This window comes from Pseudorca crassidens, chromosome X, assembly GCF_039906515.1.
Source record: "Pseudorca crassidens isolate mPseCra1 chromosome X, mPseCra1.hap1, whole genome shotgun sequence".
Taxonomy (NCBI): domain Eukaryota; kingdom Metazoa; phylum Chordata; class Mammalia; order Artiodactyla; family Delphinidae; genus Pseudorca; species Pseudorca crassidens.
The window spans coordinates 70,612,798-70,633,952 of NC_090317.1; the positions used below are offsets into that span (position 1 = coordinate 70,612,798).

General features: G+C 43.5%; 1 protein-coding gene across 1 annotated transcript; it reads right to left on the reverse strand.

The window, feature by feature from the left end:
• Positions 1–16,029: 16,029 nt before the first annotated feature.
• On the reverse strand, positions 16,030–19,962 carry LOC137217033 (doublesex- and mab-3-related transcription factor C2-like). Its single transcript, XM_067723243.1, has 5 exons — positions 19,748–19,962; positions 19,509–19,666; positions 18,712–18,848; positions 17,482–17,629; positions 16,030–16,502 (listed from the first exon to the last, which is right to left on the reverse strand). The coding sequence occupies exons 1-4, from the start codon at positions 19,960–19,962 to the stop codon at positions 17,492–17,494; spliced, it is 648 nt and encodes a 215-aa protein (XP_067579344.1). The 3' UTR covers positions 16,030–16,502; positions 17,482–17,491.
• Between the last annotated feature and the right edge of the window lie 1,193 nt (positions 19,963–21,155).

Below are 21,155 nucleotides of genomic sequence, written 5' to 3' on the forward strand. Positions count from 1 at the left end.
CAACCTAACCTTGCACCTAAAGCAATTAGAGTAAGAAGAACAAAAAACCCCCAAAGTTAGCAGAAGGAAAGAAATCATAAAAATCAGATCCGAAATAAATGAAAAAGAAAAGAAGGAAACGATAGCAAAGATCAATAAAACTAAAAGCTGGTTCTTTATGAAGAGAAACAAAATTGATAAACCATTAGCCAGTCTCATCAAGAAAAAAAGGGAGAAGACTCAAATCAATAGAATTAGAAATGAAAAAGGAGAAGTAACAACTGACACTGCAGAAATATAAAAGATCATGAGAGATTACTACAAGCAACTCTATGCCAATAAAATGGACAAACTGGAAGAAATGGACAAATACTTAGAATGCACAACCTGCCAAGACTGAACTAAGAAGAAATAGAAAATATGAACAGAGCAATCACAAGCACTGAAATTGAAACTGTGATTAAAAATCTTCCAACAAACAAAAGCCCAGGACCAGATGGCTTCACAGGCGAATTCTATCAAACATTTAGAGACGAGCAAACACCTATCCTTCTCAAACTCTTCCAAAATATAGCAGAGAGAGGACACTCCCAAACTCATTCTATGAGGTCACCATCACCTTGATACCAAAACCAGACAAGGATGTCACAAAGAAAGAAAACTACAGGCCAATATCACTGATGAACATAGACGCAAAACTCCTCAACAAAATACTAGCAAACAGAATCCAACAACACATCAAAAGGATCATAAACCATGATCAAGTGGGGTTTATTCCAGGAATGCAAGGATTTTTCAATATACACAAATCAATCAATGTGATACACCATATTAACAAATTGAAAGAGAAAAACCATATGGTCATCTCAATAGATGCAGAGAAAGCTTTCGACAAAATTCAACACCCATTTATGATAAAAACCCTGCAGAAAGCAGGCATAGAGGGAACTTTCCTCAACATAATATAGGCCATATATAACGAACCCACAGCCAACATCATCCTCAAAGGTGAGAAACTGAAAGAATTTCCACTAAGATCAGGAACAAGACAAGGTTGCCCACTCTCACCACTTTTATTCAACATAGTTTTGGAAGTTTTAGCCACAGCAATCAGAGAAGAAAAGGAAATAAAAGGAATCCAAATCGGCAAAGAAGAAGTAAAGCTGTCACTGTTTGCAGATGACATGTTATTATACATAGAGAATCCTAAAGATGCTACTAGAAAACTACTAGAGCTAATCAATGAATTTGGTAAAGTATCAGGGTACAAAATTAATGCACAGAAATCTCTGGCATTCCTATACACTAATGATGAAAAATCTGAAAGTGAAATCAAGAAAACACTCCCATTTACCATTGCAACAAAAAGAATAAAATATCTAGGAATAAACATACCTAAGGAGACAAAAGACCTGTACACAGAAAATTATAAGACACTGATGAAAGAAATTAAAGATGATACAAATAGATGGAGAAATATACCAGGTTCTTGGAGTGGAGGAAACAACATTGTGAAAATGACTCTACTACCCAAAGCAATCTACAGATTCAATGCAATCTCTATCAAACTACCACTGGCATTTTTCACAGAACTAGATCAAAAAATTTCACAATTTGTATGGAAACACAAAAGAGCCCGAATAGTCAAACCAATCTTGAGAACGAAAAATGGAGCTGGAGGACTCAGGCTCCCTGACTTCAGACTATACTACAAAGCTACAGTAATCAAGACATTATGGTACTGGCACAAAAACAGAAAGATAGATCAATGGAACAGGATAGAAAGCCCAGAGATAAACCCACGCACATATGGTCACCTTATCTTTGATAAAGGAGGCAGGAATGTACAGTGGAGAAAGGACAGCCTCTTCAATAAGTGGTGCTGGGAAAACTGGACAGGTACATGTAAAAGTATGAGATTAGATCACTCCCTAAGACCATACACAAGTAAAGCTCAAAATGTATTAAAGACCTAAGTGTTAGGCCAGAAACTATCAAACTCTTAGAGGAAATCATAGGCAGAACACTCCATGACATAAATCACAGCAAGATCCTTTCTGACCCACCTCCTAGAGAAATGGAAATAAAAACAAAAATAAACAAATGGGACCTAATGAAACTTAAAAGCTTTTGCACAGCAAAGGAAACCATAAACAACACCAAGAGACAACCCTCAGAATGGGATAACATATTTGCAAATGAAACAACTGACAAACGATTAATCTCCAAAATTTATAAGCAGCTCATGCAGCTCAATAACAAAAAAAACAAACAACCCAATCCATAAATGGGCAGAAGCCCTAAATAGACATTTCTCCAAAGAAGATATACAGACTGCCAACAAACACATGAAAGAATGCTCAACATCATTAATCATTAGAGAAATGCAAATCAAAACTACAATGAGATATCATCTCACACTGGTCAGAATGGCCATCATCAAAAAATCTAGAAACAATAAATGCTTGAGAGGGTATGGAGATAAAGGAACACTCTTGCACTGCAGGTGGGAATGTGAATTGGTACAGCCACTACGGATAACAGTATGGACGTTCCTTAAAATACTACAAATAGAACTACCATATGACCCAGCAATCCCACTTCTGGGCATATACCCTGAGAAAACCATAACTCAAAAACAGTCATGTACCAAAATGTTCATTGCAGCTCTATTTACAATAGCCAGGATATGAAAACAACCTAAGTGTCCATCATCGGATGAGTGGATAAAGATTATGTGGCACATATATACAATGGAATATTACTCAGCCATAAAAAGAAAGGAAATTGAGCTATTTTTAATGAAGTGGATGGGACTAGAGTCTGTCATACAGAGTGAAGTAAGTCAGAAAGAGAAAGACAAATACCATATGCTAACCCATATATATGGAATTTAAGGGAAAAATGTCATGAAGAACCTAGGGGTAAGACAGGAATAAAGACACAGAGCTACTAGAGAGTGGACTTGAGGATATGAGGAGGGGGAAGGGTAAGATGTGACAAAGCGAGAGAGAGGCATGGACATATATACACTACCAAACGTAAGGTAGATAAGTAGTGGGAACCAGTTGCCTAGCACATTGATATCAGCTCGGTGCTTTGTGACCAGCTAGAAAGGTGAGATAGGGAAGGTGTGAGGGAGGCCGACGCAAGAGGGAAGAGATATGGGGATATATGTATATGTATAACTGATTCAGTTTGTTGTAAAGCAGAAAATTACACACGACTGTAAAGCAATTATACTCCAATAAAAATGTTAAAACAATGTTTAAAATGTTAGAAAAAAAGTTTACATGTGTTTTTCATATGCTTAAAACGTATTCTCGGAAGGGAGGAGGAAGTTGGTGGAAGAGTAAGACACAGAGATCACCTTCCTCCTCACAGATACAACAGAAATACATCTGCACGTGGAACTGCTCCTATAGAACACCCACTGAACGCTGGCAGTAGACCTCAGACCTCCCAAATGGCAAGAAACTCCCCACGTACCTGGGTAGGGCAAAAGAAAGAAGAAAATACAGAGACAAAGGAATAGCGACGGGACCAGCACTAGTGGGAGGGAGCTGTGAAGCAGGAAAGGTTTCCACACACTAGGAAGCCCGTTCCCGGGCGGAGACTGTGGGTGGCGGAAGGGGGAAGCTTCAGAACTGCAGAGGAGAGCACAGCAACAGGGGTGCGGAGGGGAAAGCGGAGAGGTTCCCGCACAGAGGATCGGTGCCAACCAGCACTCACCAGCCCGAGAGGCTTGTCTGCCCACCCGCCGGGGCAGGAGGGGGCTGGGAGCTGAGGCTTGGGCTTCAGTCGTATCGCAGGGAAAGGACTGGCAGCGTGAACACAGCCTAAAGGGGTTAGTGCACCAAGGCTAGCTGGGAGGGAGTCCAGGAAAGTCTGGACCTGCCGAAGAGGCAAGAGACTTTTTCTTCCCTCTTTGTTTCCTGGTGCGCGAGGAGAGGGGATTAAAAGTGCTCCTTAAAGGAGGTCCAGAGACGGGTGCAAGCCGCGGCTATCAGCACGGACCCCAGAGATGGGCATGAGACGCTAAAACTGCTGCTGCAGCCACCAAGAAGCCTGTGTGCAAGCACAGGTCACTATCCACACCTCCCCTACCGGGAGTCTGTGCAGACCGCCACAGCCAGGGTCCCATGATACAGGGACAACTTCCCCGGAGAACGCACAGTGCGCCTCAGGCTGGCGCAATGTCATGCCGGCCTCTGCCGCCACAGGCTTGCCCTGTTCCCCTCCTTCCCCCCAGCCTGAGAGAGCCAGAGCCCCTGAATCAGCTGCTCCTTTAACCCCGTCCTTTCTGAGGGAAGAACAGACGACCTCAGGTGACCTACACACAGAGGCGGGGCCAAATCCAAAGCTGAACACCAGGAGCTGTGCAAACAAGGAAGAGAAAGGGAAATCTCTCCCAGCAGCCTCAGGAGCAGCGGATGAAATCCCCACAATCAACTTGATGTACCCTGCATCTGTGGAATACCTGAATAGACAACGAATCATCCCAAATTGAGGAGGTGGACTTTGAGAACAAGATATACTATTTTCTCCCCTTTTTGTGAGTGTGTGTATGCTTCTGTGTGAGACTTTGTCTGTATAGATTTGCTTTCACTATTTGTCCTAGGGTCTGTCCGTACGTTTTTTTTTTTACATTGAAAAAATAATATTTTCTTCATAATTATTTTTTATTTTAATAACTTTATTTTTTACCTTACATTATTTTATCCCCTTTCTTTCTTTCTTTCTTTCTTTCTTTCTTTCTTTCTTTCTTTCTTTCTTTCTTTCTTTCTTTCTTTCTTTCTTTCTTTCTTTCTTTCTTTCTTTGCTTTCTTTCTACTTTTTCTCCCTTTTATTCTGAGCTGTGTGGATGAAAGGCTCTTGATGCTCCAGCCAGGAGTCAGTGCTGTGCCTCTGAGGTGGGAGAGCCAAATTCAGGACACTGGTCCACAAGAGACCTCCCAGATCCATGCAATATCAAATGGCAAAAATCACCCACAGATCTCCATCTCAACACCAAGACACAGCTTCACTCAACGACCAGCAAGCTACAGTGCTGGACACCCTATGCCAAACAACTAGCAAGACAGGAACACAGACCCATCCATTAGCATAGAGGCTGCCTAAAATCATAATAAGGCCACAGACACCCCAAAACACACCACCAGACATCGACCTGCCCACAGGAAAGACAAGATACAGACTCATCCACCAGAAAACAGGCACTAGTCCCCTCCACCAGGAAGCCTACACAACCTACTGAACCACCCTTAGCCACTGGGGACAGACAACAAAAACAACAGGAACTACAAACCTACAGCCTGCAAAAAGGAAACCCCAATCACAGCAAGATAAGCTAAATGAGGAGACAGAAAAACACACAGCTGATGAAGGAGCAAGGTAAAAACCCACCAGACCTAACAAATGAAGAGGAAATAGGCAGTATACCTGAAAAAGAATTCAGAATAATGATAGTAAAGATGACTCAAAATCTTGGAAACAGAATAGAGAAAATGCAAGAAACATTTAACGAGGAACTAGAAGAACTAAAGAGGAAACAAGAAAGATGAACAACACAATAAATGAAATTTAAAATACTCTGGATGGGATCAATAGCAGAATAAGTGAGGCAGAAGAAAGGGTGAGTGACCTGGAAGATAAAAGAGTGGAAATAACCACTACAGAGCAGAATAAAGAAAAAAGATTGAGAAAAACTGAGGACAGTTTCAGAGACCTCTGTGACAACATTAAACACACCAACACTCGAATTACAGGGGTCCCAAAAGAAGAAGAAAAAAAGAAAGGGACTGAGAAAATATTTGAAGAGATTATAGTTGAAACCTTTCCTAATATGGGAAAGGAAATAGTTAATCAAGTCCAGGAAGCACAGAGAGTCCCATACAGGATAAATCCGAGGAGAAACATGCCAAGACACATATTAATCGAACTATCAAAAATTAAATACAAAGAAAACATACAAAAAGCAGCAAGGGAAAAACAACAAATAACACACAAGGGAATCTCCATAAGGTTAACAGCTGATCTTTCAGCAGAAACTTTGAAAGCCAGAAGGGGGTGGCAGGACATATTTAAAGTGATGAAGGAGAAAAATCTACAACCAAGATTACTTTACCAAGCAAGGATCTCATTCAGATTTGATGGAGAAATTAAAACCTTTACAGACAAGCAAAAGCTGAGAGAGTTCAGCACCACCAAATCAGCTTTAAAACAAATGCTAAAGGAACTTCTCTAGGCAAGAAACACAAGAGAAGGAAAGGACCTACAATAAAAAATCCCAAACAATTAAGAAAATGGGAATAGGGACATACATATCGATAATTACCTTAAAGGTAAATGGATTGAATGTGCCCACCAAAAGACACAGACTGGCTGAAGGGATACAAAAACAAGACCCATATATATGCTGTCTACAAGAGACCCACTTCAGACCTAGGGACACATACAGACTGAAAGTGAGGGGATGGAAAAATATATTCCATGCAAATGGAAATCAAAAGAAAGCTGGAGTAGCAATTCTCATATCAGACGAAATAGACTTTAAAATAAAGACTATTAGAAGAGACAATGAAGGGCACTACATAATGATCAAGGGATCGACCCAAGAAGAAGATGTAACAATTGTAAATATTTATGCACCCAACATAGGAGCACCTCAGTCCATAAGGCAAACGCTAACAGCCATCAAAGGGGAAATTGACAGTAACACATTCATAGTAGGGGAATTTAACACCCCACTTTCACCAATGGACAGATCATCCAAAATGAAAATAAATAAGGAAACACAAGCTTCAAATGATACATTCAACAAGATAGACTTAACTGATATTTATAGGACATTCCTTCCAAAAACAAGAGAATACACATTCTTCTAAAGTGCTCATGGAACATTTTCTGGGATAGATCATATCTTGGGTCACAAATCAAGCCTTGGTAAATTTAAGAAAACAGAAATTGTATCAAGTATCTTTTCCGAACACAATGCTATGAGACTAGATATCAATTACAGGAAAAGGTCTGTAAAAAATACAAACACATGGAGGCTAAACAATACACTACTTACTAACCAAGAGATCACTGAAGAAATCAAAGAGGAAATCAAAAAACACCTAGAAACAAATGACAATGGAGACACTACAACCCAAAAGCTATGGGATGCAGCAAAAGCAGTTCTAAGAGGGAAGTTTATAGCAATACAATCCTACCTTAAGAAACAGGGGAGGGAAGCGGGAAGATGGCGAGTGAGTAAAATGCAGAGATAACCTTCCTCCCCACAGATACACCAGAAATACATCTACATGTGGAACAACTCCTACAGAACACCTACTGAACACTGGCAGAAGACCTCAGACCTCCCAAAAGGCAAGAACCTCCCCCACGTACCTGGGTAGGGCAAAAGAAAACAGAATAAACAGAGACACAAGAATAGGGACGGTACCTGCACCAGTGGGAGGGAGCTGTGAAGGAGGAAAAGTTTCCACACACTAGGAAGCCCCTTCGCTGGCGGAGACTGCGGGTGGCAGAGGGGGAAAGCTTCGGAGCCGCAGAGGAGAGCGCAGCAACAGGGGTGCAGAGAGCAAAGCGGAGAGATTCCTGCACAGAGGATCTGTGCCTATCAGCACTCACCAGCCCGAGAGGCTTGTCTGCTCACCCGCCGGGGCGGGTGGGGCTGGGAGCTGAGGCTCAGGCTTTGGTCAGAGTGAAGGGAGAGGACTGGTGTTGTGGGCGTGAACACAGCCTGCAGGGGGTTAGTGCACCATGACTAGCCGGGAGGGAGTCCGAGGAAAAGTCTGGACCTGCAGAAGAGGCAAGAGATTGTTTCTTCCCTCTTTGTTTCCTGGTGTGCGAGGAGAGGGGATTAAGAGCTCTGCTTAAAGCAGTTCCAGAGACGGGCGCAAGTCGCGGCTAAGAGCGCAGACCACAGAGACGGGCATGAGACGCTAAGGACTGCTGCTGCCGCCAACAAGAAGCCTGTGTGTGAGCACAGGTCACTATCCACACCTCCCTTCCGGGGAGCCTGTGAAGCCCGCCGATGCCAGGGTCCAGGAATCCAGGGACCACTTCCCCGGGAGAATGCACGGTGTGCCTCAGGCTGGTGCAACGTCCCGCCAGCCTCTGCCGCCGCAGGATCGCCCGGCATCCGCACCCCTCCCCTCCCTCCCCCCCGACCTGAGTAAGCCAGAGTCCCCGGAGCAGCTGCTCCTTTAAACCCATCCTGCCTGAGCGAAGAACAGACGCCCTCTGGCGACCTACACGCAGAGGCGGGGCCAAATCCAAAGCTGAGCCCCGGGGAGCTGTGAGAACAAAGAAGAGAAAGGGAAATCTCTCCCAGCAGCCTCAGAAGCAGTGGATTAAAGCTCCACAATCAACTTGATGTACCCTGCATCTGTGGAATACATGAATAGACAACGAACCATCCGAAATTGAGGAGGTGGACTCTGAGAACAAGGTTTATTATTTTTTCCCCTTTTCCACTTTTTGTGAGTGTCTATATGTATGCTTCTGTGTGACATTTTGTCCGTATACCTTTGCTTTCACCATTTGTGCTTGGGTTCTATCCGTCCGTTTTTTAGTTTTTGTTTTTTTCTTAATAATTATTTTTTATTTTAATAACTTTTTAAATTTTATCTTACTTTATTTTATCTTCTTTCTTTCCTTCCTTCCTTCTGTCTTTATTTCTTTCTTTTTTCTTTCTTTCTACTCTTTCTCCCTTTTATTCTGAGCCATGTGGATGAAAGGCTCTTAGTGCTGCAGTGAGGAGTCAGTGCTGTGCTTCTGAGGTGGGAGAGCCAGCTTCAGGACACTGGTCCGCAAGAGACCTCCCAGCTCCACATGGCGAAAATCTCCCAGAGATCTCCATCTAAACACCAGCACCCAGCTTTACTCAACGACCAGCAAGCTACAGTGCTGGACACCCTATGCCAAACAACTAGCAAGACAGGAACACAACCCCATCCATTAGCAGAGAGGCTGCTTAAAATCATAATAAGTCCACAGACACCCTAAAACACACGACCAGAGGACAACCGGCCCACCAGAAAGACAAGATCCAGCCTCATCCACCAGAACACAGGCACTAGTCCCCTCCACTAGGAAGCCTACACAGCCCACTGAACAAACTTTAGCCCCTGGGGACAGACACCACAAACAATGGGAATTACGAACCTGCAGCCTGCAAAACAGAGGCCCTAAACACAGTAAGATAAGCAAAATGAGAAGACAGAAAAACACACAGCAGATGAAGGAGCAAGATAAAAACCCACCAGCTCTAACAAATGAAGTGGAAATAGGCAGACTACCTGAAAAAGAATTCAGAATAATGATAGTAAAGATGATCAAAAATCGTGGAAATAGAATAGAAAAAATGCAAGAAACAATTAACAGGGACCTAGAAGAACTAAAGATGAAACAGGCAATGATGAACAACACAATAAATGAAATTAAAAATACTCTAGATGGGATCAATATCAGAATAACTGAGGCAGAAGAACGGATAACTGACCTGGAAGATAAAATAGTGGAAATAACTACTGCAGAGAAGAATAAAGAAAAAAAATGAAAAGAACTGAGGACAGTCTCAGAACCCTCTGGGACAACACTAAACGCACCAGCATTCGAATTATAGGGATCCCAGAAGAAGAAGAGAAAAAGAAAGGGACTGAGAAAATATTTGAAGGGATTAGAGTTGAAAACAGCCCTAATATGGGAAAGGAAATAGTTAATCAAGTCCAGGAAGCACAGACAGTCCCATACAGGATAAATCCAAGGAGAAACACGCCAAGACACATATAAATCAAACTGTCAAAAATTAAATACAAAGAAAACATACAAAAAGCAGCAAGGGAAAAACAACAAATAACACACAGGGGGATCCCCATAAGGTTAACAGCTGATCTTTCAGCAGAAACTCTGCAAGCCAGAAGGGACTGGCAGGACATATTTAAAGTGATGAAGGAGGAAAACCTACAACCAAGATTGCTTTACTGAGCAAGAATCTCTTTCAGACTTGATGGAAAAATTAAGATCTTTACAGACTAGCAAACGCTGAAAGAGTACAGCACCACCAAACCAAGTTTACAACAAATGCTAAACGAACTTCTTTAGACAAGAAACACAAGAGAAGGAAAAGACCTACAATAACAAACCCAAAACAGTTAAGAAAATGGGAATAGGAACATACATATCGATAATTACCTTAAATGTAAATGGATTGAATGCTCCCACCAAAAGACACAGACCGGCTGAATGGACAAAAAAACAAGACCCTTATATATGTTGTCTACAAGATACCCACTTCAGACCTAGGGACACATACAGACTGAAAGTAAGGGGATGGAAAAAGATATTCCATGCAAATGGAAGCCAAAAGAAAGCTGGAGTGGCAATTCTCATATCAGACAAAATAGACATTATAATAAAGACTATTAGAAGAGACAAAGAAGGACCCTACATAATGATCAAGGGATCGATCCAAGAAGAAGATATAACAATTGTAAATACTTATTCACCCAACATAGGAGCACCACAATCCATAAGGCAAATACTAACAGCCATAAAAGGGAAATCGACAGTAACATATTCATAGGAGGGCACTTTACACACCACTTTCAGCAATGGACAGATCATCCAAAATGAAAATAAATAAGGAAACACAAGCTTTAAATGATACATCGAAAAAGATGGACTTAATTGATATTTATAGGACATTCCATCCATAAAAAGCACAATACACTTTCTTCTCAAGTGCTCATGGAACATTCTCCAGGATAGATCATATCTTGGGTCACCAATCCAGCCTTGGTAAATTTAAGAAAACAGAAATTGTATCAAGTATCTTTTCTGATCACAATGCTATGAGACTAGATATCAATTACAGGAAAAGATCTGTAAGAAATACAAACACATGGAGGCTAAACAATACACTACTTAATAAAAAAGTGATCACTGAAGAAATCAAAGAGGAAATCAAAAAATACCCAGAAATAAATGACAATGGAGCCACGACGACCCAAAACCTATGGGATGCAGCAAAAACAGTTTTAAGGAGGAAGTTTATAGCAATACGATCCTACCTTAAGAAACAGGAAACATCTCGAATAAATAACCTAACATTGCACCTAAAGCAATTAGAGAAAGAAGAACAAAAAACCCCCAAAGTTAGCAGAAGGAAAGAAGTCATAAAGATCAGATAGGAAATAAATGAAAAAGAAATGAAGGAAACGATAGCAAAGATCAATAAAACTAAAAGCTGGTTCTTTGAGAAGATAAACAAAATTGATAAAGCATTAGCCAAACTCATCAAGAACAAAACAGAGAAGACACAAATCAATAGAATTAGAAATGAAAAAGGAGAAGTAACAACTGACACTGCAGAAATACAAAAGATAATGAGAGATTACTACAAGCAACTCCATGCCAATAAAATGGATAACCTGGAAGAAATGGACAAATTCTTAGAAATGTACACCCTGCCAAGACTAAATCAGGAAGAAATAGAAAATACGAACAGACAAATCACAAGCACTGAAATTGAAACTGTGATTAAAATTTTTCCAAAAAACAAAAGCCCAGGACCAGATGGCTTCACAGGCGAATTCTGTCAAACATTTAGAGAAGACCTAACACCTATCCTTCTCAAACTCTTCCAACATATAGCAGAGGGAGGAACACTCCTAAACTCATTCTACGAGGCCACCATCACCCTGATACCAAAACCAGACAAGGATGTCACAAAGAAAGAAAACTACAGGCCAATATCACTGATGAACATAGATGTAAAACTCCTCAACAAAATACTAGCAAACAGAATCAAACAGCACATTAAAGGATCATACATCATGATCAAGTGGTGTTTATTCAGGGATGCAAGGATTCTTCAATATATGCAAATCAATCAACGTGATACACCATATTAAAAAATTGAAGGAGAAAAACCATATGGTCATCTCAATAGATGAAGAGAAAGCTTTCAACAAAATTCAACACCCATTTATGATAAAAACCCGCCAGAATGTAGGCATAGAGGGAACTTCCCTCAACATAAGAAAGGACATATATGTCAAATGCACAGCCAACATCGTCCTCAATGGTGGAAAACTGAAAGCATTTCCACTAAGATCAGGAACAAGACAAGGTTGCCCACTCTTACCACTCTTATTCAACATAGTTTTGGAAGTTTTAGCCACAGCAATCCGGGAAGAAAAGGAAATAAAAAGACACCAAATCGGAAAAGAAGAAGTAAAGCTGTCACTCTTTGCAGATGACATGATACTATACATAGAGAATCCTAAAGATGCTACCAGGAGACTACTAGAGCTAATCAATGAATTTGGTAAAGTTGCAGGGTACAAAATTAATGTACAGAAATCTGTTTCATTCCTATACGCTAATGATGAAAAATCTGAAAGTGAAATCAAGAAAACACTCCTATTTACAACTGCATCAAAAAGAACAAAATATCTAGGAGTAAACCTACCTAAGGAGACAAAAGACCTGTATGCAGAAAATTATAAGACACTGATAAAAGAATTTAAAAATGATACAAATAGATGCAGAGATATACCATGTTCTTGGATTGGAAGAATCAACATTGTGAAAGTGACTCTACTACCCAAAGCAATCTATAGATTCAATGCAATCCCTATCAAACTACCACTGGCGTTTTGCACAGAACTAGAACAAAAAATTTCACAATTTGTACGGAAACACAAAAGGACAGACTCTTTAATAAGTTGTGCTGGGAAAATTGGACAGGTACATGTAAAAATATGAGATTAGAACACTCCCTAACACCATACACAAAAATAAGCTCAAAATGGATTAAAGACCTAAATGTAAGGCCAGAAACTATCAAACTCTTAGAGGAAAACATACGCAGAACACTCTATGACATAAATCACATCAAGATCCTTATTGACCCACCTACTAGAGAAATGGAAATAAAAACAAAAATAAACAAATGGGAACCAATGAAACTGCAAAGCTTTTGCACAGCAAAGGAAACCACAAACCAGACCAAAAGACAACCCTCAGAATGGGAGAAAATATTTGCAAATGAAGTAACTGACAAAGGATTAATCTCCAAAATTTACAAGCAGCTCATGCAGCTCAATAACAAAAAACAAACAACCCAATCCAAAAATGGGCAGAAGACCTAAATAGGCATTTCTCCAAAGAAGATATACAGATTGCCAACAAACACATGAAAGAATGCTCAACAGCATTAATCATTAGAAAACTGCAAATCAAAACTACCACGAAGTATCATCTCATACCAGTCAGAGTGCACATCATCAAAAATCTAGAAAGAATAAATGCGGGAGAGGGTGTGGAGAAAAGGGAACACTCTTGCACTGCTGGTGGGACTGTGAATTGGTACAGCCACTATGGAGAACAGTATGGAGGTTCCTTAAAATACTACAAATAGAACAACCATATGACCCAGCCATCCCACTACTGGACATATACCCTGAGAAAACCATAATTCAAAAAGAGTCATGTACCAAAATGTTTATTTATTCTATGTACAATAGCCAGGAGATGGAAGCAACCTAAGTGTCCATCATTGGAAGAATGGATAAAGAAGATGTGGCACATGTATAAAATGGAATATTACTCAGCTATAGAAAGAAACGAAATTGGGTTATTTGTAGTGAGGTGGATAGACCTAGAGTCTGTCATACAGAGTGAAGTAAGTCCGAAGAGAAAGACAAATACCGTATGCTAACACATATATATGGAATCTAAGGGGAAAAAATTGTCATGAAGAACCTAGGGGTAAGATGGGAATAAAGATACAGACCTACTAGAGAATGGACTTGGGGATATGGGTAGGGGGAAGGGTAAGCTGTGACAAAGTGAGAGAGTGGCATGGACATATATACACTACCAAACGTAAAATAGATATCTAGTCGGAAGCGGCCGCATAGTACAGGGAGATCAGCTCGGTGCTTTGTGACCACCTGCAGGGGTGGGATAGGGAGGGTGGGAGGGAGGGAGACGCAAGAGGGAAGAAATATGGGAACATATGTTTATGTATAACTGATTCAGTTTGTTATAAAGCAGGAACTAACACACCGTTGTAAAGCAATTATGCTCCATTAAAGATTTTTAAAAAATCAATAGCGAATACTCTCCCCTCACTTTAGTCTGTTCTTGGTCAGAAAGCAGTGGTAGCAGCCCTATCAAGTCCTGCAGTGTTAGTGTGACCTATTTTGGAAGAGGTGCCTCTCTGGGCAAGAGCCGAAAGCAGTGGAGTGCTGGAGGGTACTCTTACTGGAACATAAGAGGCGACTATCACATTGTCGGGAATTTTGTGAGCCAACTTTTAAACACAGCTGTCATTAAAACTAAATCGTATACAGTAACAATTACATTACGTACATTATATTGAAAACGAACATAATACATGATCAAAAGTCATCGACTCCTAATATTTTCCTACATTTTTCTATTAGCTATGCTCTTGAGATTGTTCTTATTTATGGTAACCGAATGATGGAAACGCATCTCTTCCCAACTCTGCGTCAAAGGCCATCAAGTTGGTAGCTTGAAATCGGCAAATGCTACAACACAGTGCGATTCTTCCAACCCTCGTCCTCCCCCACAGAGCCTGTTGTTAAACATTTACCTGCATGGCACTGGTTGAGATTGATCCACTCTGCAGATACCCTGGTGTGGTGGATATCCTCAGATCCAACCAGTGTTGTTATATACCATACCAGAGTCAAGGGCTAACTCACAACTGTTATGTAAAGTGATATTTTAAACCTGCGACCAAAGGATGGTTCACGAAAGATGTTTAACGTCTACCATTTATAACAATGTCCTAAGACGCCCATACTATGCCATTAAGAGACTTTTAAAAGAGGTATAGCTCAACACGTGTCGGGGTGTGGTGGGGGTGGGTGGGCAGGATCATGAACATCAGCAGAGGACTGAGAAACAAGTGCAGGTAGATCTGATCAATTCCTATAGATTGTTATTTTGAGTATGAAATAAAGGGATGATTCTTGAAAGACCCTTCTGACTGGGCGTCTGTGGCTTGAAGCTTTGAACTTCTCACTCGACACTTTGTAAAAAAGTAAATTTATTAGCTAATTTAGGGCAAGGCAAAGAGAAGGGAGTCTCCACCCATCTTTGGCTAAACATTTCCCTTCAAACACTTGTGCAACTCTTTGAGCGCATTTCCTCATATGTAAAAGGTGATAATAATGCTTAGCTTACAGAGCTGTTGTGAGGTTATATGTGCTTAGCATACGGTGAACACAGAATAACGAAATGATAATGATTCTTCCTTGTATTTCCTGGGTCCTTCAAAAGTAGTCCCCAGGTCTAATTCATCTCCCCTCTTTGATTCTTCTTGTCCTGATTGGCTTCAGTTTCCCCCCACTGTAAAATACATATTGGACTAGAATCAAACTGGCATTCCATTGGCCAAAGTTGGCCTGCTTGGATGTGTTGTTTGGCCCATGTAAAGGGCTTAAAGAGGAAACCAGAGCCAACATTTGAAAATTGAGATATTTTACATAGAAATCTAGAATTTCATCTTCTCTTGAAAAATCAGGAGATGGGGCAACAATGAGCCCACATTCCTGCATGGCAACAATTGGCTAGAGCCAAGTGACAGCTGCCCCCTTAGGTAGAGCATGCACTGTCAATTGGCCAGACCCCATCTGGCCTGCTCTACTCATTTATATAATCTGCTTGATTCTGCAGACATCTCAATTTGTGGCCCTCTGGACAACTGGAAGCAGTCTATGCCAGGAAAGGCGTAGGCACTTACTTGCTGAATGAATAAATCTCCTACGCTTTTTTTTTTCCTCTACCATTTTCTTATCTAGCCATGTTAAGAAATCCCAGTTATTGAGTAAAGAGCTTTTCCCTTTGAAAAGTGAATTGAACGAGTCTGTTAGAGTCAGGAGAGTCTAAGTTATACTGTGGTAACAAACAACTCCTATATCTCAGTGCCTTACAACAAGGGTTTATTATTTGCTCACACACACAAACCTAGACACAAAATGAAAACATCCTCAGATTTTCACATGCATGGATAAGTATATGAGCGTGTCAGTATGTTCACAATCACGAATCCAATAAAACCTCTGGCAGATGAACATATGGACTCACACAGAACCCTATTTAGAGACTGATCAGCTTAGATTGTACAACCCTGTTTTCATAAGAGACATTAAAAGGCCCTGGGATCCAAGAAAGTAAAGGATGGAGGTACAAGAATATCCATCCTCAGTCAAGGAATTGCCCCGCATAAAAAAACGGGTCTGAAAGCTTATATAAGCGCCTAAGGGCTTAGAAAAAGACGTTAAGAATTTTGGACATTAAGCATTTTGCAAATGCATACATAGGCAGTATTTTAGTGAGTTCTCCCCCTCTGGGCTTCTAGCTCAAGGGGGAGATGCACCCCAGGTGTCCATTAGGCAGAGAAACAGAGCTGGCTGGCGCAGGTCCAAGAGAGGGGTTAGGAGGCTGAAGTCCTCTATCTCCAGCAGGAGCTGTAGACACGAAGAAAGGGGTCAGGGTCAGGTCACACCCATTTTCCCTCCTGGCTCTCCCCTCTTTTTTGTTCCACCCAATCAAGGCTTTGTCACCTGGACTGTATTGCACAGAACTCTTCCTTGCTGGTTTGCCCACCTCAAGTCCTGCCTCCTCCAAACCTTCCATCACAGCCACCACATTTCTTTTTGTCAAGCCCAGTGTCTCTGAATATGCTCCTCCCTAGTTCAGACATTCCCTGGCTCCTCATCACCCACAGTGGCTGATCTAACCTCCTAAGCCTGGCATGCCAGACCTCCGTGACTGGTAGCCTCTCCACCCTCATCCCCTCTGTTCCAGCAGTTCCTTCAGGGTGGCTGCTTCACTCACACTCCATACCGAATGCACCATTTTGGTCTGGTCGTGCCCAGCCTTCCCTCTCAGCCTCCCCAGGTGTCTATCTCGCCTCCAGTCCTTCCTCCCCAGGCTCATCAGTGAGATACAGCCGCAAAACACGCCTTGTGAAGGCATCCATGCTCCACCTTGAGACTGGAAGCTCCCTGAAGGCAGGAACCAGATCTCCTTCTGCACTAGGCTCTTGCCACCTATGTATGTCCTCCCCAGGTCACAGCAGACTTCAGGGGTCTGGATAGAAAGTCCTGGGCCGGGAATCAGGAGACCTGGTTCTTCCACTTGATATGCTGCATGCCCTAGGGTAGGTCCCTGCTACTCTTAGGGACTTGGTTTCCTTATTTCTTGACATCAGGGCACTGGACATTTGGTGTTGAGCACAATGCTCGATAAACCGATGATTCACTGAACAACCATGTACTGCCACTTCAAGAGTCAGACTGAGGAGCTTGGCTGCCTGGGCCCAAAGAGGTTCAACCCCCAACCCCCCTCCTACTCTGACTTCCCAGTCAGGCCCTGCTTAACACAACCGCCTCCCATTTCCCAACTATCCCCAACCCCATGTTCTCCTTTCAAAGACCAGGCTACCTGGTGCAACTCAGGGCTGGAGCACAGAGATGGAGCCAGAAGGGGCCTGGGAAGATTCTCTCAGAGCCAGCAGAGCCTCGGCCGCTTCCAGTTTTCGCTGCCACTCTGAGGAGGCAGAAACCGAGACCTGGTCGGAAGCTTTGGGAGCCTGCGAAGCAAAGGATGTGAGAGAATGGGAGCTGGGAACCCACACCTCCCCCGTGCCCCTTCAGTCCCCAGCTACCCTGAGGCCTTCTGCTCTTCTCCTTCACTAAGCTTGGCCCCTGCCAGGGTTCTGGACCCCACAATTTCCCCAGAATCCGTGGCTGCAGTAGAAGGGGGTTAAGGGTGGCACAGGGCTGGAGGATCAGAGTTGAGCATCTAGGAACAAGGAAAGGAGAAGCCAGGGGATTTACCCCTCTGGCAGGCACATACTACCAGTAGAGAGAGAGGAGCAAGGATTTTGCAATATCTGCATGTGGGAATCTGAATGCCAGCTGGCCATTAGTCGTTGTGGCTTGGACAAGTCCGTTCCCCTGCTTGGACTGTCTTCTTTTCTGTACCTTTCTTTTTCTATATCTTTCCTGAGACACTAATTCCTCCCAGCTTTTTCAAAACTCCCAAGGCAACAGTAAAGATTATGGGAAGTCAGAGGTGTCTGTGTTTTAATCTTCAAGGCACCTGGAGTGACGTGATTACTGTCCCTGTCCAAGGACTGGTTCTTGCCTCCATATTCCCCAATCAAGTTTCCCAAGGCACTTGAAGGGCCAGCTTGGCTCATCTCCAGGAACTTTTCTCTGACGGTTAGTAGACTCTCGCCTGGGTGAGATGGTGGGCCTCACCATCATGGCCCCCCTTCTCAGCAGGAGCTTCTATCCCATCGATTTGTTTCATGTGGAATAACAGCCTCCAGTTGTCAAAGGCCTGCTATGTGGCAGGCCTTGTGCTAGTCCTCTTGTCAATGTTATAGGTGTAGAATATTGTCCCCTCTCAGTACACTGATAGGAAAATAGAGGCTCAGAGATGTAAAGTTACTTTTCCAAAGTCTCACAAATTGGAAATGGCAAATCTGGGAGAGCTCTGTCGTTGCCCCATAGTCTGAGATGCCACCTTCTCCTCCTCCTCCTCCTCCTCCACTTGCACCGCACTGCCTTCACTTCCTCTTTCTTGCTGCCATGGCCTTAACCAGAAGGTTGGGCACTCAATAACAAAATATACAACTAGCTCCATGGTCCTTCTCACTCTACTCACCTGCTGGGCAGGGCAGGGGGTCTGTGTGTCTTCCTGGAAAGAGAAATTGTTAGTTGCTTCTTCAAGGGTGCTGGAGTCCAGGACAGAGACAAAGATTCCGAGGCCAGACCGATCAGCAGAGCTCCTTGGGAGCTTGCCTGCAGGAGCAGAGAGCACAGGTTGGAGTCAGGGACCAAGCCGGCCATGGAAAGGAGATGTGGGCATGTTTTAGGACAACGATAGGAGCCCAGGATGTCAGAGTTGGGAAGACCTTGAAGACCAGCTAGTCCTACTCTTCATTTTGGGACTGGGGACTATGAGACCCAGAGAGAAGTATTTTTTTTCCCCCAGGGTCATATGGCAAGTTGCAGTAGGGTTAGAGATGGTACCCAGGTCTTCAGGACACAGGAAGGGGTCTGGGCAGTGGCTGAGGTGGAAGCTTCCCACACTGGCCCCAGACTCCTCCCCAGGGGTTGCACAGGGGTGGGCCTCAAGCTGATGTTCTCCTTCCCAACTGTGAGAGACTGGGGACAGCTTAGGTGAGCCTTTCTCCCTGACCGTCTCCCCCCGACTCTACCTCCCACCCAATCTGAGGCCTCATCCCACTGTGGACCTTTTTGACCGCACCCCCCCCAGATGTCTCCAGCCCACCAACACTTGGTAGATAATATTGATGAGGTTTTATAGTTGGGGAAGCTAAGGCCCAAGGAGTAACTTGCCCAAAGCCACATCGAAATTGGGTGGTAGGACTGGTGACAGAAGTACTCATGCTCCCTACACCCAAAACTCAGACACCCTCCCTGGCCAGAGATACTCACTGGGGACTCCTGCTTGAATGGCCAACTTGTTGACATGACTGTGAGCTTTGGGAGAGGTGGTCCCACTCCTTATCAGTCCTTCAGTCAGGTGCCTCTTTCGGAGTGGCCCCTGCTCCGACTTCAAGGTACTCTCAGCAGGCAAGATGCTGCAGTGTTCCCTAAAGTGGGGGATTGCAGGTCTAAAGTCAGTCACCTTTAGAGGAGCCCACTCCCCTCCCCTTGTCAGACACCATACTCACGAGAAGAGGGCACACTTGTGACACTCGCCACCCTCGAAAAGGCAGTAGTGCTCCTGGTCCTTGACTTGGGCAGTGATGCCGTGTTTGTGGCAGCGGGCTCTGCGACGTTTAGCTCTTCTGGGGCCAGGTTCAATCCCCCATGGGGCTCCGGTCTCAAGTCCAGTGGTGGAGTCAGGGGGGCTGCAGGGCACAGCAGGCATTTCATTGGGATCCATGGTTCTAGAGCAAGGAGTGGAGGTCAGGGTGGCCACATGATCCCCTACCCACAACGTACTTCCTCTGCCCTTGGGAAGCCCTATCTGAGGCGGCTGGATTCTTCTCCACCCAGCTCACCGTTGAAATGAGATTGTACCCTCCCTTCTTACTTCGTGTAGCCTCCTTCCCAGGGCGCTCCACTCACGCATAGGCAGGTTGCAAGAAACTCTGGGCATGGGTCCTGTATATTTTCAATCCAATTACTAGTCTCTCTGCCTACCTTCACTCCACATAGACACCCTTCACAGGCATGCACATGCACTCTCACGCCCCCTTCAACAATTACTACTTCCCTTTCTCATGTATCATCTTGTATTCTGCTATGCCCAGCTATTATTCCTGGCATCCACTTCCACAATTGTCTTCCTAACCTCCTGCATTCATTCACTCCCTACTCATGATTCTATGCCCCTCTGCATTCAATTCTATTATTAGTCTCCTGTATGCCCTACATTCAATCTTCCTCTCACCTTCCATTCCGATTTTTTTTTCTTGCACCCCATTGAAATCTTAATTATTCTCTTGCTCCCTCTTTAAACTGACACCCCTTTGCATCTCATGAAATCATATTCTGCTGGATCTCAAGCTCCTGTTTCAATCATTATTTTCATTAATTCCCTCAATTATTTATCAAGTAGATGTTTGTTGATCCCCCCTAGTGAATGCCAGACCCTGATCTAGTCAAAAGCCAACTCCTCACTACACTAATTGTTCTCTTGCACCAACACACCCTCTCTGCTTTCATGCAAACCCGTGCATTCCCTCCACAGCCTCCCAACAATCTTCCATGCTCCTCTCCAAACTTCAACAATTATGCTTGGGCTTCCCTGGTGGCGCAGGGGTTGAGAGTCCGCCTGCCGATGCAGGGGACACGGGTTCGTGCCCCAGTCCGGGAAGATCCCACATGCCACGGAGCGGCTGGGCCCGTGAGCCCTGGCCGCTGAGCCTGCGCATCGGGAGCCTGTGCTCCGCAACGGGAGAGGCCACAACAGTGAGAGGCCCGCGTACCGCAAAAAAAAAAAAAAAAACCAATCACGTTTGAGCACACCTTCCCCTCCTCCCGCACCCAGAGTGCACCACCTCCTCTCAGGCTGCCAGACCATTCCCTGCCACACCCACCTCAGAATCAAAGGGAGGGGCATAAGCCCTGCCC